This window comes from Myiozetetes cayanensis, unplaced genomic scaffold (genome assembly GCF_022539395.1).
Source record: "Myiozetetes cayanensis isolate MyiCay16 unplaced genomic scaffold, myiCay2020 scf14, whole genome shotgun sequence".
NCBI classification, from domain to species: domain Eukaryota; kingdom Metazoa; phylum Chordata; class Aves; order Passeriformes; family Tyrannidae; genus Myiozetetes; species Myiozetetes cayanensis.
The window spans coordinates 20,543,711-20,569,257 of NW_026087048.1; the positions used below are offsets into that span (position 1 = coordinate 20,543,711).

General features: G+C 61.4%; 6 protein-coding genes across 6 annotated transcripts; 2 read left to right on the top strand and 4 right to left on the bottom strand.

Annotated features, from left to right (window-relative positions):
• The first annotated feature begins 995 nt into the window (after positions 1-995).
• On the top strand, positions 996-5,245 carry MFAP1 (microfibril associated protein 1). The gene is made up of 9 exons (XM_050309990.1): positions 996-1,162; positions 1,243-1,462; positions 2,041-2,170; positions 2,467-2,654; positions 3,078-3,186; positions 3,258-3,418; positions 3,674-3,833; positions 4,310-4,399; positions 4,525-5,245. Exons 1-9 carry the CDS (start codon positions 1,084-1,086, stop codon positions 4,705-4,707), a joined length of 1,320 nt encoding a protein of 439 aa, XP_050165947.1. The 5' UTR covers positions 996-1,083; the 3' UTR covers positions 4,708-5,245.
• Positions 5,246-5,566: 321 nt separating this feature from the next.
• HYPK (huntingtin interacting protein K) lies at positions 5,567-6,584 on the bottom strand. Its single transcript, XM_050309993.1, has 4 exons — positions 6,374-6,584; positions 6,123-6,178; positions 5,886-5,937; positions 5,567-5,712 (listed from the first exon to the last, which is right to left on the bottom strand). Exons 1-4 carry the CDS (start codon positions 6,557-6,559, stop codon positions 5,617-5,619), a joined length of 390 nt encoding a protein of 129 aa, XP_050165950.1. The 5' UTR covers positions 6,560-6,584; the 3' UTR covers positions 5,567-5,616.
• A 984-nt stretch (positions 6,585-7,568) lies between these two features.
• SERINC4 (serine incorporator 4) lies at positions 7,569-11,468 on the top strand. Its single transcript, XM_050309987.1, is given in 13 exon segments — positions 7,569-7,706; positions 7,846-7,977; positions 8,382-8,560; positions 8,647-8,726; positions 8,821-8,914; positions 8,977-9,188; positions 9,462-9,557; positions 9,635-9,761; positions 10,038-10,110; positions 10,326-10,390; positions 10,392-10,434; positions 10,437-10,639; positions 10,939-11,468. Coding segments are annotated over 13 exon segments (1,572 nt in total). The 5' UTR covers positions 7,569-7,655; the 3' UTR covers positions 11,156-11,468.
• Positions 11,469-12,611: 1,143 nt separating this feature from the next.
• On the bottom strand, positions 12,612-13,258 carry SERF2 (small EDRK-rich factor 2). Its single transcript, XM_050309994.1, has 3 exons — positions 13,193-13,258; positions 12,917-13,025; positions 12,612-12,815 (listed from the first exon to the last, which is right to left on the bottom strand). The coding sequence occupies exons 1-3, from the start codon at positions 13,197-13,199 to the stop codon at positions 12,752-12,754; spliced, it is 180 nt and encodes a 59-aa protein (XP_050165951.1). The 5' UTR covers positions 13,200-13,258; the 3' UTR covers positions 12,612-12,751.
• A 33-nt stretch (positions 13,259-13,291) lies between these two features.
• On the bottom strand, positions 13,292-15,567 carry LOC126637069 (peptidyl-prolyl cis-trans isomerase FKBP8-like). Its single transcript, XM_050309992.1, is given in 8 exon segments — positions 13,292-13,717; positions 13,807-13,910; positions 14,096-14,173; positions 14,251-14,423; positions 14,498-14,747; positions 14,799-14,939; positions 15,030-15,196; positions 15,333-15,567. Coding segments are annotated over 8 exon segments (1,185 nt in total). The 3' UTR covers positions 13,292-13,680.
• Positions 15,568-16,882: 1,315 nt separating this feature from the next.
• On the bottom strand, positions 16,883-24,600 carry PDIA3 (protein disulfide isomerase family A member 3). The gene is made up of 13 exons (XM_050309989.1): positions 24,331-24,600; positions 24,142-24,220; positions 23,348-23,465; positions 22,865-22,972; positions 21,875-22,004; positions 21,279-21,395; positions 20,771-20,896; positions 20,172-20,354; positions 19,543-19,651; positions 18,617-18,745; positions 18,115-18,194; positions 17,562-17,619; positions 16,883-17,282 (listed from the first exon to the last, which is right to left on the bottom strand). The coding sequence occupies exons 1-13, from the start codon at positions 24,498-24,500 to the stop codon at positions 17,163-17,165; spliced, it is 1,527 nt and encodes a 508-aa protein (XP_050165946.1). The 5' UTR covers positions 24,501-24,600; the 3' UTR covers positions 16,883-17,162.
• Positions 24,601-25,547: the final 947 nt, after the last annotated feature.

The window sequence follows — 25,547 nt, forward strand, 5'->3', positions numbered from 1 at the left end:
TCCCCGAGACAAGCTCCATGAAACCCTTTCAGAGGGACATCTGCCAGCCCAGACCAAGGATACCTTTCCTGCACTCCCTTATGGATTGTGCTCCAGTGCTGACCCAACTGGAAAACACATGTGCATTGGGCTTTTCTCACTGCCAGGGCTGGCCTTGCTCCACACAGCCTCTGCTGCACAGGCACGAGGGCACCTGCTCCAATACTGACAGGGCGGGCACCCACCAGTGCAGGGTTAAGCACAGCTCTGCCCTCCTGCTTCCCAAATTCCCCTGCCAGCAAGCAGACTTCATGGAAGATGAAATCCTCTTTAAAACCTCTTCCTTTCTTCAGCAGAAGGTAGCAGGCAGAGGGTGGCAGGTGTGGCTGCGGTGGCTTGTGCTGCAGTTTTACCCAACTTAGAAGTGGTTTTCTTCTGTAGCAGGATGTGAGACATCCTGCGTCAGCAAATCGCTCTGGCACCGTGAAACCTCGAGCCCCGTGGAAACTGAGACAGGCTGACACGGGCAGCCCCGGCTGCTTATGGAAAACCCCGCACAGCTAGCTCTAGGTGGCCATGGCCCTGACCCTTCCCCACACACACATCAGTGCACCGATGCCACCAGGAATCCCAGCACCGCTCTGCGGCACGGCTAAGGGTCCTGCTGCACCGGCAGCAGCCCTAACCCCAGCGCTGGAGTCCCCGGAGGCTGCGGGGGGACACACGGCTGGGCCAGGGCCACTGGTCCTTGCTGCCCAGGAGGTGGGCGCCCAGGCGTCAGCGCTGGGACTCGGCGGGGCTGTCTGGCAGAGGGAAGAGCAGGAGGGCTGGGGCCAGGGCTGGCTCCCCCGGAGGACCCAGCCGCAGGCCCGGGCCGGGCCGGGCCGGGCGGAGCCGCAGGCCCGGGCGCAGAAGCTCCGTCCCCCTCAGGACGCACCCCCCCACCGCGGGCACGGCAGTGACGCCGCAAGAAGCGTCACGTCCGGCTCCCGCGCGGCCCCGGTTCCGGCGACAGCGGCCGCGATTCCGGTTCCGGTGTCGCCAGCGCCGCAGCTCGGTGTCCGCCCGCCCGGCCCGGTCCGGCTCGGTCCTGCTGCCGCCGCCATGGCCGTCCCCAGCGCGCTCATGAAGCAGCCGCCGATCCAGTCCACGGCGGGCGCCGTGCCCGTCCGCAACGAGAAGGGTGAGCGGGGGGCCGGAGGGCGCGGGGAGCGCCGGGGGGGCGCGGGGCCGGGACCCCCGGTGACGGCCCGGCGCTCGCAGGTGAGCTGTCCATGGAGAAGGTGAAGGTGAAGCGCTACGTGTCGGGCAAGCGGCCCGACTATGCGCCCATGGAGTCGTCGGAGGAGGAAGACGAGGAGTTCCAGTTCATCAAGAAGGCGAAGGAGCAGGAGGTGGAGCCCGAGGAGCAGGAGGAAGAACTGGCCAACGACCCCCGGCTTCGGCGCCTCCAGAACCGCATCGCGGAGGACGTGGAGGAGCGGTGAGTGGTGGATCGGGTAGGGTCTGGGGAGCCTAGACCTCTCTGAGGCATTGCAGGGAAGAACTACACCAGGCAGGAGCTGGGAACGTTGTCCAGGCAGTGCAGGAGAGTCTGTGACTCTTCTCACGTCCGTGCTGTGCTCTCCCTGGGGCTCCCTTCCAACCAGGAGCCAGCCAGGCAAAGCCCCACATCCAGGTGCACTTGGGGGGGTGGCAGAAGCAGGCTCCAACACAGAAACTGGTGCAGTGTGCTGAGGCTCGAGGCAGTGGGGAGGGATAGTGTCACGTGAAGTGTGCTCTGGGCAGGGAGCACCAGGTGCTGCTTGCCTCCTGTGGAGCTGCTGCTGGTTTTGTTTCCAGTAACAGGAAGGCTTCCCATTAAGAACTCCATTCCTACTTGAAGCATGGACAGTGAGGAGCTGCCTGTGCCCAGCCACTGCAGCTTCCTTGGGGAGCACATGTCAGTTCTCTCCACACCTGGCAGTGCCAGTGCTTACCTCGCCAGGATCGATTCCTCAACAGCCTTCCTGTAACCCCTTTACATTGTGAGTGCCATGGGTTAACTGGGGCCTGTTGCAGGCTTGCGAGACACCGCAAAATCGTGGAGCCTGAAGTGGTTGGAGAAAGTGATTCGGAGGTGGAGGGGGAAGCGTGGCGGCTGGAGCGGGAGGACACCAGTGAAGAGGAAGAGGAGGAGATCGATGATGAGGTGCGCTTGCAGAGCTAGAGCATGGGCCTAGGGAAACTGGAATGGCACGGGCTGGAACTGCCCTTTGCACAGATATGTGGGTTTTCTGGTGGAGCTTGACAAGTGTTACACCTGGCCATGGCTTACCTGGTGGGTGACCATCCTCTTGCATGGGACTGGATACTCAGGCCCTGCATCCGGAGGGACGGCTGTCTCTTCTCAAAGCCAGCAGTCCAAACATCACACGTGCTTGGCAGAGGAGAGAGGGAGGCAGTAGCGAGGCTGGTCTCTGACCGCTCCCTGCTGTTCACCATTAGGAGATCGAGCGTCGGCGGGGGATGATGCGTCAGCGAGCGCAGGAGAGGAAAACAGAGGAGATGGAAGTGATGGAGTTGGAAGATGAGGGTCGGTCTGGAGAAGAATCCGAGTCGGAGTCCGAGTACGAGGAGTACACGGATAGCGAGGATGAAATGGAGCCGCGTCTCAAACCTGTCTTCATCCGCAAGTAGGTGACACGGTTGCACGGGCCGGCCCTGGCAGGAACTCAGGAGTCACAAGCTCGGGACTGAGCAGACCCCACTGCCGTGGTCCCTTCCTCGCCATGGGGCAGCCATTTGCCTCCCCCAGGTGGGATGGTCACAGCCTGGCAGGGTATAGCTGAGAAGTGAGGGGCGATCCTGTACCCACAGCCTCTCATCAGCTGCACTGGTCACTGCAGGATCACGCGGTGGAGTCTGAGTGGAGCCCTCGGGTGAGGGCCGTACAGTGGCAAAGGGATGTTGTAGCCCCCAGAAAGAGGAAAGGCCCAGGGCTTGGCCTATGCCTGCAGAGGGCAAAGGCTGAAAGCGGCTGCAGTGTGGGAGGGGTTGGAGTCAGTGGGGGGCCAGGCAGCTGTGCTGGCTGAAGGCTGTTGTGGTCTTGCTCTCAGGAAGGACAGGATCACAGTTCAGGAGCGAGAAGCAGAAGCCCTGAAGCAGAAGGAGCTGGAGCAGGAAGCAAAAAGGATGGCAGAGGAGAGGCGCAAGTACACGCTCAAGGTGCAGAGGGTTGGGCTAGGGGTCGCGGGGGGGCAGTCACTACAGCAAGTTTATCTTGGACCTTGCTGCAGATCGTAGAAGAGGAAGCAAAGAAGGAGCTGGAGGAGAACAAACGCTCGCTGGCAGCATTGGATGCTCTTGATACAGATGATGAGAATGATGAGGAAGAGTACGAGGCCTGGAAGGTCCGTGAACTGAAGCGCATCAAACGGGACCGTGAGGAACGAGAAGCGTATGTATTGTCTGTGCAGACATGAGGCTGAGAGCCCACAGGCTCCTCTAAAGAAAAGGCACCTCTTCCTCAGGCTGCCCTTTGGCAGAAGGGTCCCAGCTGGACCAAGTGCCCAGAGCCCTTCCTGCCTGCCCTCAGGGCAGCTTTGCTCCGTGACAGTAAATACGTAACCCCTCAGGTGGCAGCTGGTGATAGCTGCTGTCCTGGAAGCTGCCCTGGGGACATGGGGGTCTCAGGGTCTTCTCTCTCACCCAGCATGGAGAAGGAAAAGGCAGAGATCGAGCGCATGCGGAACCTGACGGAAGAGGAGCGCCGAGCTGAGCTCCGGGCCAACGGTAAAGTCATCACCAACAAGGCAGTGAAGGGCAAATACAAGTTCCTGCAGAAGTACTACCACCGAGGCGCGTTCTTCATGGTGAGTGTGCCAAGGGCTGGGCATGGCCACAGGGGCTGTGCCAGACCCCAGGGCCACCTTTTTGCTCTGGGCAGCCTTCCCTATCCTGCAGTGCTCTGGGGCTGAGGTTACCCTGGGACAAGAGCCAGCCCGTAGAGGTGTCATGGGGCTGAAGCTGACTCAGCATGACCTCACTGGACCACATCAGGTTGAGGGTTCCCAGCTGAGGTGAAGCCAAAGCTGCAGAGCTGTCCCCATGCTGCTGTTTGAGCCACAGACCCAGCCAGAACCAAGTTAATTCCATGTGGGCTATGGCCTGCATGTTAGGGAAGTGGCCTCGGGGACAATTCTCACATCCCCCCATCCAGCAGTAGTTAATAGGGATACAAGTACCGTGGCAGCCCTGGCAGAGCAGCGATACAAACTGCGGGCGACTCCCCCACTTCTGGTGCTGGCTGGAACCTTTGAGGCTTAGCAGGCATGTTCTTTTTCTGCAGGATGAGGATGAGGAGGTGTACAAGAGGGACTTCAGTGCCCCAACCCTTGAGGATCACTTCAACAAAACTATCCTGCCCAAAGTCATGCAGGTGGGTGCACTGGCAGAGGGTGCCCAGCCCATGTGCCAGGCCAAAGGGTGGGGTTCTGGGCCGGGGGGAGCAGCAGATCCTGTAGCCCCCCTGAGCAGCTGCTCACGAGCTCTTCTGCTCCCCAGGTCAAGAACTTCGGGCGCTCAGGGCGGACTAAGTACACGCACTTGGTGGACCAGGACACCACGTCCTTTGACTCTGCCTGGGGCCAGGAGAGCGCACAGAACACCAAGTTCTTTAAGCAGAAGGCAGCAGGCGTGCGGGATGTCTTTGAGAGACCCTCAGCCAAGAAGCGAAAAACCACCTAAGGGCACGGGCAGGAGGGTCTGGCGTGACTGATGCTGGCAGGAGGGCACTGCCCTGCCAGCTGCCGGAGCCTGGGCAGGGACAGAAAGGATGCGTGCTGGCACTCCTGTGGTGACAAGCTCTTCCTCTGCCTGTGCTGTGCCTGCCCTGATGTGGTGTCCCACTGCCAGTACTGCACAGACCAGGTGGGCTCCTTGCCTGTGCACTGTAGAGGACAATGGTCTGCGATGCTGGCCAGGTCCATGGACAGACCATGTCCCACCAGCTGCCAGTCTGTAGCCTCAGCAGCACCTGGCAGGCTGTGCAGGAGTGCAGCAGCACCCCTGGATCCAACACGCCCACTTGTGGAGGAATTAGAGGACTTTTGTACCCATCTGTTCCACAACACCTTCCCTTTGCTTGTACTATCCCTGGTGTCAGTCTGGGCCCTATTTTGGGGTCGGCAGTGGTGACCCTGTCTCCTCACCCTGTTCCTGCAAGGTTTGGCTTTTCTACCTGTGGGGGATAGGGGGTTTGATTAAAGATTTGATTTTTCTTACACACTCTGGCCCTATTGTTCTTACAGACATGGCCACCATCTTCTGCACCTTCCTGCAGAGTGGGCACCAGCCTGGGCAGGGCATGCACAAGTGGCTGTCACTGCTGCCTCAGGGGGGTGAGGTTAAAAGGGGGAGTGCAGCAAGTGTTGGTGCTCAGGCAGGTCACCTTGTCCTGCTCCAGTCACAGGTGTGCCCAGCCAGTACTGCCAAAGTGATACCACACACATCTTCCTGCAGCCTGAGCCCCACCTGTGGGTCCCGTGAGCCCTGTGGGACCTGCTGGGCAGGTCCTGGCACTGCGCAGACCACAGAGACAGGCCAGTCCCACCAGTGCTTTTATTGGTGCAGTGAGAGCCATGCCCGTGGCCCGGCTCAGTTGGTGAGCGTGATCAGGGCCTCTACCACGTTGCCCATGTGCTCGCGCAGACTGCGCTCGGCTGCGGCCCGGGAGATCTCCATCTCCGTCATCTGCAGGGAAACCACAGCCCGGTACAGTAGGTGGCAGGGCCCACGGGCTGGGCAGGGGGTGGTGGACAGCAGCCACCCGGGGGAACACCTGCCCGGCCTCAGGGTTCCCGTGCACCAGCCTCCTCCGGGTTTGGGACACGCCATGGCCCGCCCGGCGTCCCGCCTCTACTCACAATCAGCTCCAGGTCCTCCTTCTTGATGGTCACTTTTGCCAGTTCTTTCTCCCTACGACAAGAGACGGACAAACCTCCGATGATCGAAAGCCCTCCCCGGTCACTGCCCCGGCGCAGCAGTGCGGGGTGTGTGCTGAGAGAGGGCGGGGGACGGGCCGGGATGGTCAGACCGGGAAGTCGCGGGCCGGTGTCCGGGCGGGCACTGCCCTCGAGCTCCGAGCGAGCGCGGGCTGTTACCTCTCCTGCTTTGCTTTCTGCTCCCGGGATCTCCGGTCTCCGATCACCGACATGGCCTGCCAGAACGAGCGCAGTCACCGCGCTGCGCGGCACCGGGCGGGTCAGCGCCGCACCGCGGCACGGGCACCGGGATCGGCACCGGCACAAACGCGCGGGCTCGGCGCTCAGGGCCTGGCTCGGCCCCGCCTCAGGCAGCGCCGAGCCCCCCACCCCGGCCCGGTCCCGGTCCCGGTCCCGTCCCGCCGCCGCACCGTCTCCAGGTTGGAGCTCTGGATTTCCTTCTCCTCCGCGTAGTCCGTGACGCGCTCCAAGTCCGCCGCGCCGCTGTCGTGCTTCCGCGGCTTCTCGGCCGCGCGCCCGCCCGCCCCATCGCTGCCGCCGCCGGAGCCGTTCGGCTCCGTCTCCAGCTCCAGCTCCACGTCCCCCTCCGCCGCCATCCCGCTGCTGCCGGGACCCGCTTCCGGTCACGTGCGCCGCCGGCGCGGCGAGCGAGCGGCGCGCGCCTAACCGCGGTGGGGGCGGGGCCTCGCCCGGCCCGACCCCGCCCCTCCGCCCGGCCCCGCCCCTCCGCCCGGCCCGCCCCCGCCCCGGGTCCGCCGAGGGCCGGTTCCTCTCGGTGCTTCCTCTCGGTGCTCCCCGGGCCGTCCGGGCCCTTTGGTCCCTCCCGGTGCTCCGGGGCCGGCGCTACCGAGACGCGGAGCTGGGCCGGGCGGGCGCAGCCCCGCCGCCGCCCTCTGGTGCCCGCCGGCGCTAAACCGGGATTACTGGGTCAGCGATCCCGATTTGGCTCCCGCCGCTGGCACACGGATGATCGGACGGGCCCGGCCGCAGCGAGGCCCTGGCCGGGTCTCGGGCGCTGCCGGAGGCGGCTGGGCCGTGGCCGTGCGACCCCGAGCTCGGGGTACGCTGGGCCGGCGGAGGCCGCCCCGGCAGCGCCGCCCCGGCTGCCGCTCCCTTCCCGCACGGGTGTTACTCACGCACCCGATGGGGACACCGCGTCCCTCGGGCCGGGCTGCGTGCGCAAAGCCGGAACGGCTGCGGAGCAGCTGAAGGAAGGTGACGACAGCCCCAGCTCAGGGCTCCCTGCACTCCCTGGCTCGTCCCCAAGCTCCTGCCGACACCGGGGGTTCCCGCTCCCCGCTGGATGTGCCTCATGCCATCCCCCTACCCCGCGTGGTACCCGTGTCCCTTGGGTGCCTCTGTGCCTGGGGTTGCTCCAGACCCCCAGTACCGCACACCCCACAGCTCCTGCGCACGGGGTGTTGCTCTGGGATCAGGTTGACATTATCCACAGCCCCCACGTGCCCCCCATGCCCGCCTGCGCCCAGGCCGGCTTCCACGGCTTCGTCCTGCCCAGTGGGGGGCCGGGGTGCGGGCAGGGCTGCCCATGGCTGGGGATCACTGGGTACTGCCCACGGAGCGTCCCAGGGGTGGCTGCCGGGAGGGAGCAGCGAGCAGATGGCAGGGCGGGCCAAGCCGACAATCCCCTAATCCCATCAGCGCCGCGGGGGCTGAGCAGAGCCGAGCCGGGCCATGGCGGGCACACGGGCACACGGCTACCTCCTGCACCCGCTGCTCTCCCAGGTGGGACTCGGGGCCTGGCGGGGCTGGGAGTGGGGGTGGGAGCAGGGCTGGGCGAGGAGAAGGTGCCGGGCCAGGCTTGGGGGACAGTGCTGGCCCTGCGGGATCCTCGCTGACTGTGCCCCCCCCCCCCCATCCTCAGCTGTGCTGCGGTTGTCATGGGCTCCGCATGTCGACGAACACGCGGATCCTCTACACGCTCCTGCATGTCCTGGCCTCTGCCGTGTGCTGCCTCATGCTGTCCCGCACTGTGGCCCAAGCCATCACAGAGAAGGTGACAGCAGGAGCTGGGACATCCAGGGTGCTGGGAGTGCTGGGGGTCCCCTGGGGCGATGAGGGTCTCAAGGGTACCATGAGTGCTGGGGATACGGGGGTGCCAGGCACCCTGGGGCACCCAGGAGAGCACTGGGGGTGCCAGAATTGCCAGGGAGTCAGGAGTACTGGGTTGTTGGGGATAGTAACAGGGCTGCTGGGAGTGACAAGGGTGCTGGAGGTGTCAAGGGGAAAGGGGTGCAAGGGCTACCAAAAGGTGCAGGGTATTAGGGGTCCCAGGGTTACTGGGGTGGCATTGGGAATGCTGGGGATATCGGAAGTCTGGGTGCACTGGATGCCATGGGTCCTGGAGGGTGCTGGGTGGAAACACCAGCAGCCCTGTCCCGTCACCTACCGTGCCTACAGGTGCCCTTCTCGGTGGTGCTGTGCCAACACCTGCCTGGGGGCACAGACTGTGAGCGGCTGGTGGGCTCCTTGGCCGTGTACCGGGTCTGCTTCGGCACCTCCTGCTTCCACCTGGCACAGGCTGCCCTGCTGCTCAACGTGCGCTCGAGCTCTGACTGCCGTGCGCAGCTCCACAATGGGTATGGGCGGGCTGCGGGGCTGGAACAGGGTGTCCCAGGATGGGGCTGCCAGGGGCTCTGTCCCACTGATGTTCACTGCCCTGCAGGTTCTGGTTCCTGAAGCTGCTGGCACTGGTGGGCCTCTGGGCTGCCAGCTTCTTCATCCCTGAGGACAACTTCATCCAAGGTGTGTTCCCCACCCTACCCAAGCTGCCAGCCTGGGCATCCCTCGCAGCCCCCACCTGCCCTTAGCTATCCCTACCTCTGCCCTCTCCCCCCAGCCTGGCACTACACGGGTGTCTGTGGGGGCTTCGCCTTCATCCTCATCCAGCTGGTGCTGATCACGGCCTTTGCACACACCTGGAACAAGAACTGGTGAGTGCCGGGGTACCGGGTGGGCGCCCACCTCCTGCCACCACTCACACACTGTCCCACAGGCTGACAGGCGCCGCGCAGGACAAACGCTGGTACCTGGCCGTGCTGCTGGCCACGGCTGCCTTCTACACCCTTGCCTCCGCCGCCTTCTCCTTCCTCTACAAGTTCTACACCCACCCGGCTGCCTGTCACCTCAACAAGGCACTGCTCACCATCAATGGCAGCCTCTGTGGCATCATGTCCTTCATCTCCATCACACCCTGTGTGCGACTCAGTGGGTATCTCACAGCACAGTGGGGGTTGCCGCACTGGATGACCAGCTGTGTCCTGGGTTAGGGGTGGCTGTGCCTCCCAGCTCAGGGCCAGCACTTGAGCTCTGGAGTAGAACCCAGCTCCCCAGGGCTCCTGACAGCCCCTCCTGTACCTTGGTGCAGGGCATTGGGCAGGGGGGTGGCAGGAGGGGGCTACCCAGGGCCCAAGCAGAGCTCATCCACCAGCTTACAGCACACCAGGGATTTCAGTGACACCTCTGTCCCCACCCTTGCAGAGCAGCCACGGTCAGGGCTGTTGCAGTCCTCGATCATCAGCTGCTACGTAATGTACCTCACCTTCTCTGCGCTGTCCAGCCGTCCCCCGGAGAGAGGTGGGTGCCCTTGCCTGCCACCAGCAGCCCCCGCCATTGGGGGGGCCCCCGCCTGTCTCACCTCTGCCTCCTCACAGTGCTCTACAAGGGTCAGAACCTCACCGTCTGCTTCCCGGGCGTCCGGCAGGATGAGCTACAGACAGAGGACACCACTGTGGCCATGCTGGGCGCTGCCATCATGTACGCCTGCGTGCTCTTTGCATGGTGCGTTTGCCCACAGGGAGCAGGGCCCCTGCAGCACTGGCCCAACCGACACCACACAAGGACCTCATTCCCATGGCAAGCAGAGCTGGGAATGTCCTGAGGAGTGGCAGGGCCAGAGCAGATGGGGCATTGGTGGGTGGGCAGGGGCAGCACAGGGACCCCAGACACAGCACAGCAGGGCTCCTGCAGCCATGGGGGATCCATGGGATGGGCTGAGGGCCTGGCACAAGGCAGTGTGTGCCCATGTTATGATTCCTGCCTCTCTCCTGGGCACAGCAATGAAGCCTCCTACCTTGCCGAGGTTTTTGGGCCCCTCTGGATGGTCAAAGTCTACAGCTTTGAGTTTGAAGTGAGTACGGATGCAGCTGTGCCCCATGCCCTTCTGCCACAGGCACCCCAGACCCACCACCCCAAGCCCTTATCACAGCCCCAGCATGGGGCAGGTCTGTCCAGCCAAGTACAGGCACTGGCCACAGCACACCCTCCTGCCCCAGTGCCAGGGAGGGCTCAGCCCTGCCACTGTGGCCATGTGGCTGGGCAGCTACCACTCTGCTGTTCCTGCAGAAACCCTCCTGTTGCTTCTGCTGCCCCGAGAAGATGGAGGAGGAACTGAGAGGTGGGTGCACAGTGGGTGCAGGAAAGCAGGCAGAACCTGTGTCCCAGCCTGGGGGTGCCAGTGAGGGGAGCATGCAGGAGCTGCCATGCCCCCACGCTCTCCCAGGAACCGAACAGACATGTGAGCAAGTGGAGGAGAGAGCCAGGGGACAGTTCATTGTCCAGGATGAGCAAGACCGGGTGGTCTACAGCTACTCAGCCTTCCACTTCGTCTTCTTCCTTGCCTCGCTCTACGTCATGATGACCCTCACCAACTGGTTCAGGTAGGGACCCACACTGCTGCCCAGCCTTCCCTGCTCTTGCTCCAGCCCTCTGTGCCAGGCCATGATGCTGTCACCAAGCTGGCGCCTGCTGGGGACGCGCAGGGCTCTGTGCCCACAGACCTGCACTGCTCCGGCCAATGACCAACAGCAGCCATGCAATGCAGTGAGGTCTGCAGGGCTGGAGGGTACACGGCAGGTGGGACATGCCCAGGGACACATGACTGCTGGGACACAGGGTGGCCTGGTGTCTGCAGCTGTCAGCATCCCTCAAGCACCCAACACCTGCCCTCTCCCCTCAGCTATGAAAATGCAGTGCTGGAGACCACCTTCACACATGGCAGCTGGTCGACCTTCTGGGTGAAGGTGTCCTCGTGCTGGGCCTGTGTCCTGCTCTACCTGTGGCTGCTGCTGAGCCCCTTCTGCCTCCACAGCTCGCCAGAGCACCAGCGCAGCAGCACGGGGCCACGTGTCGTGCGGCGACGACGTGCCCCACAGCGCATCAATGTCACCACATAGTCCCTGCCAGGATGAACTGTACCTGGGGCTGGTCCCTGCTGTGTGCCCTGTGCCTGGCCCTGCCTGGTCCTCCTGGCCTCCCCTGATCCCCCATCCTAGGAGATGGAGCATCTGAGAGTCTGAGGGGGTCCTGGAAGGTGAATGCTTCCAGGGACACCAGCCCTGTGCTGAGCCAGGACCACCCAAGGGGCTGGAGCAAGCCACAAGCAGGTGCTCAGCCCCCAGTCTGGATGCCCTGGCACCCACAGGGTGCACTGGGGGAGCAGGGCTCTGCCTGGCCACCCCTGCTGTGATGTGTTCACTGTAAATACCTCCTTCAATACATTTTTATACAAAACTCTGAGCTGAGTCTGTGCCGTCAGCCCATGCAGGCTGCAGCCACAGGAGGGAAAAACAGGGTGCCTGCAACACCCCACCACAAGAGGTGGCACCATGGAGAGGGAATGGCAGGGCTGTCCCAGCCTGACAGGGCACCCCAAGCCAGCAGCACTGCTGCAGGTGCTCACAGAGTCCAGTGCATGTGAGGGGCTCTGCCAGACACCTGTGCTGCAGGCAGGGCCCAGTGTTCACTGGGGAAGTGCTGCCTTGCTTATTCATGCCATGAGCATGGGCTGCTGGGCAGCCTACCTGGAGCCACCAGCACATCCCTCCAGGCCCTTTGCTGGTATGCACTGTGACGCTGAGTGTCCTTGGGGCCGGCGTGATGGAGGCAGAGGGGGCCTACACAGCCCCCGGGCAGCACTTGGCCATGGTGACCAGAAGCTCCTTGGGGCCGCATCGACCCCTGCTGCCGCCCCCAGGCCCACGGCTGCCTCTTCTGCGACACTAGCACCAACGACGGTAGCAGCGTGGTGGAGGCGGTGCTGCACCTCGCCCGGCGAGGAGCAGCCGGCTGCCGCGGAACCCGGCCCCGTGCTGCAGGGCCAGGCTGACGCTGCTGTTCTGACCCTGCAGGCAGGTTAAAAGGACGATGAACAACGGCCTCAGCGCTGGGCTGGACCTCGGCTTTGCCCCACGGGCGGCTCCGCACTGCTGCCGGACGTAGCGCGGGGCACGGGCGGCTACGGCTCGGCCCACGCCGGCCGTGCCGCAGCGCGGTTGTACCTCGGTGCGCAGGCCCGTCCGCCATCTCTCCACCGCCGCCCTCCGGCTGACACCGATCCCGGGCTGCGCCCTGGCCTGCTCCGGCGCCATCCCGTCCGCCTTCGCTCCTCGAGCCTCCCCGCTCTCCCACCCGCCCCGGGGCATTCGCCCCTCAACTGCGTTCCCCGCGTTGACCCCCGGTGATGCCCCAGGGACCGCCCAGGCCCAGCCTCCCCTTTGTTCCTCACCGTGAAGATGCCGCCGCTCCATCACCGCCGCGCTGAGTTCTCCTCTCCGCGGCCTCGATCGTTCCCGCGGTGGTGCCCGCTCCCCCCTCACCCCCCGCACGGCGGACGGACAGGCAGACACGGCGTGCAGGGCTCCACAGCTACTTTAATAGGGGACAGCGCCGCGCGGCGCGGCGGAGGGGCCCGACGGGGCCCGGCCCAGGGCGGTGCGGGGCATCCTGCCGGCGGGACCGGCCCCGAGGCAGCGGCCTGGCGCGGCCGCCCGCTACTTGTTGCCCTCCTTCTTCTCGTCAGCCTTCTTCTGCTTCTGCTGCATGATCTCCGAGTCCCTGCGGGGAGCGCGGCGGGGCTGGCGGCGGAGCCGGCACCGCCACAGGGCGGGAGCGGGGAGCGGGGCGGGGGAGGCCGGCGGGGCCGGCCCGGCGCTCACCTCTGCTTGCGGGCGGCGGCCGAGAGCCCGTCGTCCCGCCGCTTGCCCTTGCCCGAGTCGCTCTGCTTCTTCAGGTTCTTCTGCCGCGCCAGTTCGCGCTGGTTCCCGCCTGCCACGGCGCGGCCACCTCAGCACGGCCCGCCCCGGCCCCGCGGCGCAGCCCGCTTCGCATCCCGCGCCCACGGATTCCGCCGCCCTCCCGCCCCGGCCCAGCCGCTGCCCGCAGGCCGGGTTCCGGCACGGCACGGCACCCCCAGGCCGATCCCCCACACTCACGGGTCATGGCGCCGCTCCTTCCCACCTCCACTCCGCCGCCACGTCCCGCACTGACCCCCCCCGCGCCCCGCCCCGCGCCAGGCTTTAAAGAACGCCAGAGCCAATCACAGTGCCGACCCCACCCTCGCTGCACTCCCACTGGTGCGTCTCTCCGGCCAGGCCCCGCCTGATTGGCCGCGGGCTACGGCCGCCGTTCTGCCGGCGGGGCCGAAAAAGCTGGGCATGGGGCGCACGCGCCACAGCCACCCCTCGCGCAGGGGGCGCGGCGCGCACGCCCCTGTGACGTCACGAGCCGTGCGGAAAGCGCTGCGGAGCAGGGGGAGCGATGCGGGGCGGAGAGGAGAGAGGGGAACGCAGCCCCGCTCTTCCCCCCGTCCTCCCCCACCGCAACGCTCTTCTCCACCCCGGGGAGGGCGGGGCAATGCGGGGAGGACGGTGCGGGAGCGTTCCTCTCTCTTCGGTCTGGCTCCGGTGCGCTGCGGGGCCGCTCAGACCGCTCCTTCTGCCGTGGGTGGTGCAGGAGATCTGCGGGGAGAGATGGCCCTGGGTGCTACCCACGCCAAGACGGTGCGGGACGAGTATCCGTCTCCGCACAGCCCAATTCGCCTACGCACCCGGGACTCGGCGGCAGCATCGGGTCGTGGCGGGGGTCCTGCGAGGCGGTGCTAGATGGGGGGCTCTGACGCTTCGATAGCCGTGAGAGCTCGGCGTGGATCACCTGCGGGCGGAAGGGCAGCTGCAGCGGGCAGGGCTCTAGTGGGACCCCCGACGGTCCCCGATAGTCCCGGCTCCTAGGGGACCTCCTCCCGCCCGACTGTTCCTGACCGACTCTTGCGAGAACCCCTCCCGTCCCATCGCTGCCGGTACCAGCTCCTGCGGGACCCACCCACTCCTGCCCCGCACCTTGCTGGTCGGATCGAGCTCCAATGCCCTCCTCAGGACGAGCGTGGCCTCCGCGTCCCGGCCCTGCTCCGCCAGCAGCTACAGGCAGAGGAGTGGGGGGTAGCGGGCGGCTGGGCCGAGGGGCGCAAAGAGGGGCGGGGCGGGGCGGGTCCCACCTGCCCCCGCCGGAGCAGCGCCCGGCCGTTGTCGGGGTTGATTCGCAGGGCTGCCTCGCAGGCTGCTAGCGCCTCCTCCGCCCGCCCCACTTTCAGCTCGGCGGCCGCGCAGTTGTTGAGGCACTTCACGCGCTGCTCCTGCAACTCCTCTTCCTCCTCGGGCCCGGGAGGCGCTGCGGGGCGAGCGGCGGCGTCAGTGTCCCGGCCCCGCCACCCCGGGCCCTCCCTCCCGGCCGGCCGGTCTCACCGGTAACGGGACCATCCAGGGCGTGCAGGGCCAGCCGGTACGAGCGTAGCGCCGCCGCGAAGTCGCCCCGCGCGAAGTGGAAGTTGCCCCGCTCCCGGCGCTGCGAACCCAGGCGCAGGCGGGCGGCGGGCGGCAGCGGCTGCGGGTCAGGGCCGTCCCGCACCTCCAGCAGCGTCACCTCGAACAGCAGCGGCGCCTCGGGCGGCACGTCGGGCTCTCTGTGGGCACATGGCCGGCTGCCCCCTGCCCACTCTGCCTTCCCGGCCCCATCCACCTACCCCGGTCCGTCTGCCGTCCCGGCCCCTGCCCGCTCCAGTCCCTGCCTGATGGCTCCCCCTGCCCACCCGCCCTACCTGCCCGGGCGGCCATAGGCGTAGGGGCAGGCGGCGAGGAAGAAGGAGATCTCCCCAGGCTGCATGGTTGGGACGCCCAGCTCCAGCGCCTGCGGACGGGCATGGTGAGGCTAATGAGGCGCGGCACCGGGCGGCGCTGACCCTGCGCCGCACCGAACAGTGCACTGGTTTAAGCTCACCTGCACGACGTCCCCGTGGCCAGGCACGAAGGTGAGCCGCGGGTCCCGCTCCACTAGCCCGCCGTCCTCCAGGGCGCCCAGGACCTTCACCGACACCTCCTGCCCCGGCCGCGGCCGCGGCCCGCCCGGCCCGGCCCGCACCACGCGCTTCCGGAGCAGCCGGTCCTCTACAGGGAAGACGGCGCTCAGAGCCCAGCCGGGATCCCCGAAACTGGCACCCTTTGCCCGGCTCTCCCCAGTACCGCCCCTCACAGCCCGTGACTCCCGGCCTGGCTCGACCCGGAGTCGCCCGGGGGCTCTCACCCGTCAGGTCGCTCCAGCCGTCGGCGGCGAAGAGTGGCCCGAAGCCGCCGGGCCCCGGCACCGCCAGTGCCTCCAGACGCCGGTAGAAGAGCCGCTCCTCCTCGCGCACCGTCGGCAGCGCGATAGCCGTGTGGGGCAGCCGGAACCGCACCCGCCGGTCCCTGCCGGGCCCCCGCGGCCGCCCGCCTGCTCCTGTCTCCCTCTCCGGGGAGCCGCCGGGCGAGGGACCCGGCATGCCAGCCCCTGGCCTGCCTCGCCGCACGCCGCTACCAGCCGGCCTTGGTCCGGGCGCCCCCGGGGCTCGGCGGCGAGTGCCCACGGCCCCCAGCACGCACAGGGCGCGTCGCCGCCGGTTCCGCCGCGCCGCGACTGCCGGGGTCCGCCCGGGCCGGGGCCGCCGCCGAGCGCATCCCGCCGCGCCGTTACCTAATGCCGGGAAGCGGCTCAGGGGATTAGCCCGGGCCGGCGGCAAAAATAGCCGGCTCAGCACGAGCCCCGTCGCGGGGCTCCCGGCGCCCGCCCCGCCCGCCGTTGCCTCCCGGTGCCCCCCCGCCCGTCGCGCACACCGTGCAATGCTGCGGCCGCGGGCGTAGCTGCGCGGGCGTCTCCGGTACCGGGGCGGCGGGCCAGGCCCCTGGCTCAGGTTCCTGCACGTACACCTCGAGGCCGCGGCACGGGTGCTACGAGGTTGTGGGCGGCAGCAGCTGAGATCGGGCCTGCCGGGACGAATCGAGCACCAAGAGGGACTTACCGACGCTCGCTATTTTGTTGCAGAGAGCGCCGAGGCTGCTCTCTTCAACTTGCATGCAGCACAAGAATCCTGTCAGGGCAACAGCCCCTCCCTAGGTCAGCCCATCTCACTCCTGCCCTTCCCAGAGGAAAGTCCCTGTAGTCCCAGATGGTCAGTTACAACCCACACCACCCAACCACAACACCGGGTCTATTCCTCTCCCTCCTGAAGAGTAACTCACAGCTCCGAGCCTGTTTCCCACCAAGAGACAAAATGATCTTATTATTAACTGGTCTTAACTGCCCTCACCTCAGCCAAGCACCTGGCTATGAGAAACTCTCAGTCCCGGCCCTACCTGTGTTTGGGTAGTCTGTAGGAAGTAGCACTCCTCCCCTCCACCTGACTACTTCTGCACCAGCTTCAAAGCTCATTTATTGCTGCTGCTGAGCAGCCAGCCCCACGCCAGCCTGCTCCCTGTGCTTGCACTGCTCTGATCCAACAGTCACAGTGAGCACCACGTTCCTCTGAACACGCTGAGACAGCACATAGACAGCAAAGGCACTTGTGATCAGAGTCCAGAAGCCAAAAATGTGTATAAATGTAGCACCTGAAGCCCAGCACACTGGCATAGTTGCAGCTGCTATGTTCTGGAGGGACTGTGGTAGCTGAGGAAGGAGGAGAATGGGGTAGACGGCTGGGCTCAATGGTTAGGAACAGACGTGAGAGCTCACTGAAAGGAATGACTCACAGCAGGAAGCTGCTGTCTGTGAAGAGCAGGATCCCAGTGTTAGGTCTGGTGGGTCACCCAGGACAGAGACACTTGGTCTTAAGGGGGTCATTTTATTGTTTCACTTCTCCAAATGTACAAAAAAAATTAGAAAATAACTGTACCCCCCACCCTTCCCAAATCACAAAACAAACCAGTCTGGGGAGCCCAACAACAGTGCAGCTAAGAGACGGCAGGAAATTAAACATTACTAGATACAGCAGCTGAGGCCCATCAGCCCATTGGCTCTCCATAGCCCAGAACTGGCCCCAGTCTGCCCAGTGCTTCCCCAATTCACAAAGACCTCATCCTGACAAGACAGCAAGTGGGTACTTTACAAATCCTCCTTCACCTTCTTTTTGGATTTCTTAGATTTATCTTCCTCCTGCAGCACGGGAGTATTGGTTGCCTCCCGCTTCAGGTAGCTGATGAAGTCACTCACTTCTCTGCCCCCCTGCAGAAAACAGACAGTGAGGCAGGGCCTGTACCTGCCATGGGCTTCCCCTCTGCTGAGGGGGGTTCAGGTGCCAGGCAGGAGACCAGGTGACTGCAAGCAGAGCTCTCCCCAGGGCCTGCAGAATGCAGTTCAATGTTCCCAGCAGGTACCACCAGGTGTGTTCCCAGGGTAACAGGACACAGTGCCATCCCAAACTCCAGAGAGGCTTGAGTGTAATTTGGACACTTGGACGCTCTTCACTTCTTTAAAAAGTAGTAAGAATAACAAAATACTCACCTCATACTTCTTTGGACTTTGCTTCTTGCCAGCTGGAGCAAAATAGATGGTGGGGAAGCTGCGGAGAGAGAAGAGACACCTGAGTTCCTGACATGCTCTGATTTCTGTCAGACCAGCCCTGAAGGGGCTCGCACCCCACACTGCCCTGGTTTAACATGGCACAGCTTTGGCAGCTCTGAGGCAGTAGGTGTGGCCTCCAAGGGCCTGGCCAGGTCTGCAGAGGTCACAGGTCCAAGTTTGCTGACTGACTGCTTTTGGAACAGCAAGCCCAGATTTATTTTCACACTGCCAGGAGCAGAATCACAGCAGATTCCAAAGCAGCAGGACAGACCTCCCGGCAGAGCCAGGACACCAGAATCCTGGAAAATCCAGGCAGATCAATGTCCTTTTTTTTCCACTCTTCATTTCTCCAAATCAAGCTATTGCTCAGCAGTTGCATGTCAGTCCCCACACACCCCCTCCCCTGAGGCTCTTTCAGCTCTAGTGCTGTAGCCAATGGCAGATGGAGTCGGATCCACCCACTAACACATGGCATCAGAGCAGTCAGACCTACCCTCGGACTTCATAGGGAGAAGGCACATCATTGGCTGTAGCGTCCATTTTGGCAATGATGATATTGGGATCTTTGCTGAGCTGTGGATAGAATGAGCCCATCAGTAACCAAACCCAAACTCCAGGAACCCAGCAGTCAGCAACAGTTGGGACAGCAGTGTCAGAGGACAGCACACATGATGCCACCTCGCCATCCCTCCCCAAATGGGAGACTATCATCATGCAAATGGAAAAGATCCAAAAAGGAGCTTGGCCAGTTGAGGCCAGTCACTGAATCAGGGAACATTCCTATGCCAAGCCAAGGGCAACAGACTAAACCTACTACTGTGGTTGCTACCACAGATCCTGCTGACGGGATGTCTGTCTGCACTTACCAGAGATGCCAAAACTCAGTCCTCAGGAAGGCACAGTTACGTCCTGTTATCATAGAGGCTAAAAACAACCTGCAGGATTGTTTTGTGCTGCAAAATCCTAGTTCACTTTTGCAAGAGTCCCAGACCTACCTTCTCCCCCAGTTCTTTGTATTTGGGCTCCAGATTCTTGCAGTGGCCGCACCATGGTGCATAGAACTCTATCAGGACATCTTTGTCTTCTGCATTAACAATTTCATCAAAGTTCTCAGCTACCACCACCTGTAAGGTTTGGTCACATAGTTAGCTCCTTCCAAGTCAGGTACAGGCTGTGACATGACATGTTCCACACACTCCACCCAAGCCTGGGCCTCCCTCACCTGCACAGCAAGCAGCAAAACAACCAAACACAGCACTCCTCATCCTCAGTGTGCCAGTAAAAGTTTGCCATAACATACCAGGACTACCTGCAAGTGAGGTCTGCACATGGTCTCTTTGCAGGAGGAGGACAAAACCATTTCTTTTTAGTCCCAGCAAATTCCAAGCTGAGGAATCAGCGTAGCAGGGCCAGCTGAGGCCATGCCCATCCCCACAAACACAGTGATTCCCACTCCTATATGAGGGCCTCATCATAAAGCTGTGATAGGAAATGCTCTAACTCAGGGTAGAACTGCCTGGGAGGATGAGAGGCAGTCCCCAAAGATGAGATGAACACAAAGCTCCCTAAAAGAGTGCAGTCACAACCAACAGGAAGGCCACGCCACAAAAGGAGCACAAGCCAAGAGAGCAGGCCTAATCCCTGGCAATCTGGATGATGCTGCACTTGTGAAGCACATAGTTGTTGTGCTCAAGCAGCAGTTACCATGCTAAGAGAACAAAACAGAACCCAAACTGCAAGCTGCATGTCTCCCTTGCCTCAGAAAGCTGCAGTGCAACAAGAGAGCAAGTAATTCCTCCATCTATCACCGCAGAGGTTCCTCAAGCTGCCACCATGCCACATGCACAGTACTCCACACTGGCACTGAAGTTGCTGCTGAAGTTGCTGCTGAACAGTCTCCATATCCACATGCAGCACTCACCTTTACAGGGCCATCATTGCTTTCAGGGATAGGCTCTGATTTCAGGTACTTTTTCAAGTTTCCATCAACGTAATCTTGCAGGAATCTCTCTAGAGCCTTTCCATCACGGCTGAAAGAGAAATGATATTACAGCCATCATCACACACATAGGATGAGAGAGGGAAACTTTCAAGGCTGATTTAAGCTCCTTCCACCCACACAACAGATGCCACCTGCATCTCTGACAGCACCAGTCTGGGCTGACTTAGACCCCAGAACAAGTACACAGAAGCCCTTAAGGGCTCTGACAGGAGGCTGGATGCACATCCCATTTGAAGTTTCAGGTTTCTAGCACCCTTAGGTTTATTTTTTCAAGATGAAAGGTACAACTATTTCCTTTGCCTTTTATTGCACCCTAGTGCCTAACCAGACACTTCAATACCTTTGTTTAAATTCCCCCCCCTTTATGTAACAGGAAGGGCTTCAAGCTCTCTAGAGAGGAGGAGCCATTTTGACCCAGCAATCATTTCTTCCAACCATTATCATTCAGTTTTCCTATTTCCTCCAAGTTAACAAAGTGTCATCTGGTCAGAGACTTGCAGACCACAGTCCATCCAGTGAGATCCAACACTAGAAGTTCAAGAACTCACGAGAACTCTTCTTGCATGACGTATTTATCTCCTTTGGCAGTTCTGATGGCAACAACTGGGGCCTCACCCACGCTGCTGTCCAGACCAAACTCGGAAAGCTCATGACCAAAGGTTTTCCGACTAGCAACAGCATAGGAAAGTTTATGGCCAGCATCCAAGAATTTCTTTGCAACCATCATAATTCTGAAAGGAAAAAATAAACAAAAAGACAAAGCATTATTTCTTGGAACATCTTCTTAGACATGATGTAACATGGGCACGCTGGACAAGGAATTCAGTGGCACAGTGTGCTCTGCAGAGCCCTGCAGAAATGGTCCGAGAAGCAGAGCAGTAAGCTTGTGTCTATGGTGACTGAGGTAAGTGTTGTGTGTTTCCATCCTCCACCCTGACCGCATGAACCCGGTGTCTCAGGCATCGGGGAACACGAAGGATGGAGTTGCACACCACAGCTGTGAGGCAGTGTGTGGGAAAGGTCTAAGTCCCTAAGGATCAGGGATCCAAGAGAAAGCAGGCAGGGTTTCAGAGGACTGTCACTCAAGCTGTGGAACCACAGCAAGACAGGAACATTGCAAGGCTGATTTGCCCTCCACCCCTCCCACCTGTTGCGCCAGTAGTTGGACCCCTTTGCGTTCTTCTCATAGTCCACATCGTAGTATGCCACCAGCAAGTCCTTGCCCTGGATCAAGTCTTTGTTGTCTTCAGTCATGTGTGGGCAGATACCAAAGCTGTCAATGAGAGAGGTGTTAGCACAGCCCACGACCCCAGAACAGGCTCAACACAGCACACTTGCTTCCCAGGAAGAAACACTTTGTTCGTTCCTATACCAGATTATTCTGAGTTCAATCTCCATCTCCAGCCACATCAGCGGCTAAAGTGATCTAAATAAGGCCAAAGCTGGCACACTTCTCATAAGTTGTTTTTAAACAGAATCATAGTTAAAATATGGAGAGTGCATGCCAACAGCCAGTCCAGGATTTCAGGAAGGTGTCCCCAAAGGGGAGCAGTGCCAAGACATGAAGCAGGAAGTGGCAGCGATGCCAGCTGGGAAAACAAGCTCTGACAGGGACAAAGCTAGTCTGTCACGTTTGCTGGTGAGGAATCACTCACATGTTCTCCTGGATGAATTTCTTGATCTTTCCACTGGTGATTTTGTCTTCTGGGTACCTGATGGAGCTCTCCTCAAACTTGTTGGCCAGGCGTGGAGGACGGAATAAGACTATTCCCCTGCGGGGAAGCAAGTATTGTGAATTACTTCAATGGGTCCCTGGGAGTCCAAGGGCAGCAGCCAGATGATGCAAGACCCCATTCTCCAGAGACTATTCCCACTCACCATTCATACCTCTAACAACACTGTCTAGTTTCTTGGTGGCACTACTGCATTAGTTGAACCTGTCAGAGCCTCCTCCATGATCCAAATAGGCCACAATGAGAAACAAACCCCCCACCATAGTAAACAATGGGGAAGCAAAATGCCTCTGTTGAGATATTTCCTGGCCACAGGCAGACGCTAACCTTACAGAGCCTGCAACCATTTGCACCTTTCTATCTCAGTTCAAAAGAGATAAAAAGGATACACCACTGGCAACTGGGGAAGAAACCAGACCTTATGCTATGTTCACAAATTGAACCCAGTTAACAACCAGAATACACAAATTTGTTCCAAATGCCTCGATAACAAGAAAGCTCTGCGTTAAGTAACTTACTCTCCATCTTCCTCATACTTCTGCACCAGCTGCTCCTCAGAAGTGTGTGCGAAGCGGTAGTTGTCCCTGAGGCTGTTGGCTGCTTTCATGAACTCCGAATAAGCATCCCCAGATGCATCCTTAAAGAAGCCTGGAGCAGAAAGGTAGATGGTGACCCCAAACTGACACAGCTGCAGTCCCTCTGCAGCCCTCAGCATTTTTCTCTACAATTCACTGAAAGATCACTCCTGGAATACAATCTTCCAATGTATGTTCAGGCCTTCACCTTTCACTGTTTCTCTCCCACTCTTTTGAACCTCCCTGCACTCTCTCCCTTCCAGCAGCAGAAGTTACTCAGGAGCTGCTCAGCTTGGTCATTCAGCCAAAGGCAATTGTCCACTGAGCACCCAAACATCCATTGGTGACCATGTGACACTGCCAGTGGCAACAACTGCCATTAGCACTTCATAACAGTAAGTCTGAGGATGCTGATCAATACTCATATGCGAGACAGCACACCTGATCTGCACAATTGCTGTTGCTATGTGTAACCACAGTCACATTACCTGATGCCAACAGCCTCCCAATGCCACCAGAGCCCCAAATGTACCTTCCAGCAGCCCAAAGCCACCTGTTGTCAGTTGGCCAAGAAAGCAACCACCTTTGGAAAACATATACTATGGTGCCGGCGGGGGCATCACAGCCAGAGGACGAGGGGAAAAAAAAAAGTTTGGAAGGAATTCCCCGGGGTCCTCAGGTCCAACCTCCCACTTGAAGCAGGACCAGCCTACTGAGAGCTTTGTTCAACCATGTTGTGAAACCAGGCTGAAGTCTTTGAAATCCCTCTGGGCACATGTTCCAGGGCTTTATTGTTCTCATTACCAACAGCTTTTTTGCTTGTGTCCATCTGGAATTTCCCTTGCTACAGCCTGTGGTACTGCCTCTGATCCTTCCACATGAGCTCCCAGAGTGCAGTGCCTGCTCATTTCACACTGCACTACCTCTACTCACCCACGACAGAAGCATCTTTATCACCAATGAACTTCTCAAACTCAGCCACAGAACTGAGAGCCACTGAAGCAGGTCCCGCCTGTTTCTTGAGATGACTGACAATCCCATCTTGAAAGAGGAGTAAAACAATTAAAGGGATCAATACTAGATTCCAAAAGACACTTTCCAAGCTTCCTAATCCAAAAATTGTTTCTGCAGAATCCATACATGTCTCTGCTATAATAAATATGTGAATTGAAGGAGTGTTCCCACCAGTTTCATACAGGAACTTTCTACCATCCTGGGAACTAGGAGTTAACGTGGAAACCTTCACAGGAAAATAAACATCCAGGGCTTTGCCAGGACAAAGAGTTCTGAAAAGGGCAAGAGGGTGGTGTATGTGTAGGTGGGAACCTCCTGCATATCCCTGGACAGCAGGCTGTTACACGTAGGCCTGCCTCCTGCAACAGTTCAGCAATCCAGGCACTGCTGACCAGCTCTTACCTGCTGTCCTGGGCCCATCATAGGTTCCTGCCTCTTCTCCATCTCGAAAAATCTTTAAGGTAGGATATCCACTGACTCCATACTTGTTACAGGTGTTTGAGTTTGCTGTGCAGTCAACCTAAGGGAGAGAAACCTTGCTATTCAGATCGAGATCCAGCCCTAACACACCCAACCCAGCCAAGGAACTGGAGCAATCCATCACATGGCCCCTGGTGTTGGAGAGCCCAGACTGGGAGGGAGATAGCACAAGTGTAATGAGAAGTCTAGAAAAATATTAGAGGAAATACTGTAAAGACAACTTTGGCCATATACGCACAAAAAAAATATTAGAAAGGACAGTTTCTTGTAACCAATAACAAGGAATTTCTCAGCACCTTGTCAGTACAAAAGAGTTCCTACAACACCTGAAGAAAGCAGGCTGACTTGTCCAAGAGTCCATGCCACTTCCCATAAAGGAAGCAAGAAACTGATTTGAGAAAACTATACAAGTTTTGTGGCAGAAAAGAAGGCTCCTGGCCAGCAACCCTCACTGGGTAGGTGCAACACGGTGCTCGCTCTCCACCTCATCACACAGCTCACGGCAGGCCTCCTCTGCCCGGCTGGGGAGAGCCCTCGCAGCCGCGACACTCTCCGCACACCAGCTGCGCGGCTGCAGTCCTGCAGGGCTCCACTTCCAGATGCTTCCTGGGCTTCAATGCTTCACGCAGACGAGGCCCGTCGGAGCACGCCGAGCCCCGCAGGGCCGGAGCCCGTCCGCCGGCCCGCCCCGCCCCGCTGGGGGAGCCGGTGCTCACCTTCACGAGAGGTACGATCCCCTTCAGCCGGGTCGCGGCCGACTCGTACTCCGGCGCCAGCCGCTTGCAGTGCCCGCACCTGTGGGGACGAGGGGGTCAGTCCGGCCGAGCGCCCGGCCCGGCCCAGCCCGGCCCGGCCCCCCACCCGCCTGGCCCCGCCGCCCCCGCACGCCCCGGGCGGCCCCTCACCAGGGCGCGAAGAACTCCACAAGCACCAGCCCCGGGCGCTCGGCCAGGCCGCTCTCGAAATCGGCATCGCTGAGCTCCACCACGTCGGAGGCACGGGCACCGAGGGAGAGCAGAGGTAGCAGCAGCAGCGCTGCGGGCAGGGCCCGCGGCGGGGGCCGGGGCGCGGACATGGCGGCGGGAGCGGCGGGAGCGGGGGCAGCGGGGACGGCGAGAGCGGCGGGTCCGGGAGCGGCGGCGGCGGCAGAAGAAGCGCCGGGGCCGCGGCCGGAAGTCCCGCCCCCGCAGCCGGATCTGCCGTGTGGCAGCTCCTGATTGGGCTGTGCGTCACGCGGACCCTGGCCAATGGGCTGTCGGCAGAGGGCGGGGTCTCTGCAGCCGGCCCCACCCCTCCCTCACAGCGCCGGGGGGGGGCGCACCTGAGGGGGGCGGGAGGGTGAACGGGGAGAGAGCGGGGAACGGGCGAGAGCGGCTCGGAGGTCAGGGCTGGCCGTCGGAGGGGCTTCGCTGCTCTGATCGGTGTATGTTAACCCCGCCGTGGCCGCCGTGTCGGTGCCGCGCAGCGGCGGCCCGGCGGTTACACGTGAGCAGCGCAGCCCGCACGGCAGCGCCTGACTCGCCGCTGTGGGGAGTCTGCCGCACCCGCCGCCGCCCCACACACTCCGGCCCCAGGGCAGCCCGGCGTTCCACTGGCCTCGAGCTAAACCCAGGACTGGCATTTGTACGTTCTGCTGGTGGCTGCGCTCCAGGGACCCTCTGCTGTAACACTCCTACTGCGGTGCTTGGCGCGCCCTCAGCTCTGGACAGCCACAGCCCGCTCCCCCTCACGCCACAGTGCCCCAGTACCGCCAGGGCCCGGGGCTGTCCCCGCACCAAATCCCAAATATCAGTGTCCCAGCGCCATCTCCCAGCGCCGGGCAGCTCAGATGGGCCTCGGGGGACAGTGCATCAGTCGGGGGACAGTGTTCGGTATCCCGTTTCTGCCTTGCCTTCCTTTTCCCCTTGGAGTCAGTACGCTCCTGCCCGGGTCCCTCTTGCTGACCGCTGAGTTTCAGCAACTGTCCCCAGTGTCCCCAGAACTGATGATCGGGGCCAGCCGGCACCGGCTGCTCACCACCGTCACGGGGCCAGTCGGCTGGGCCGTTTCTGGGTTTTTTTTGTCACCGATATTGAGCTGTACCGGCCCGTCGACCTCGGAGCTGCGGAAAGAACTCGGGTGA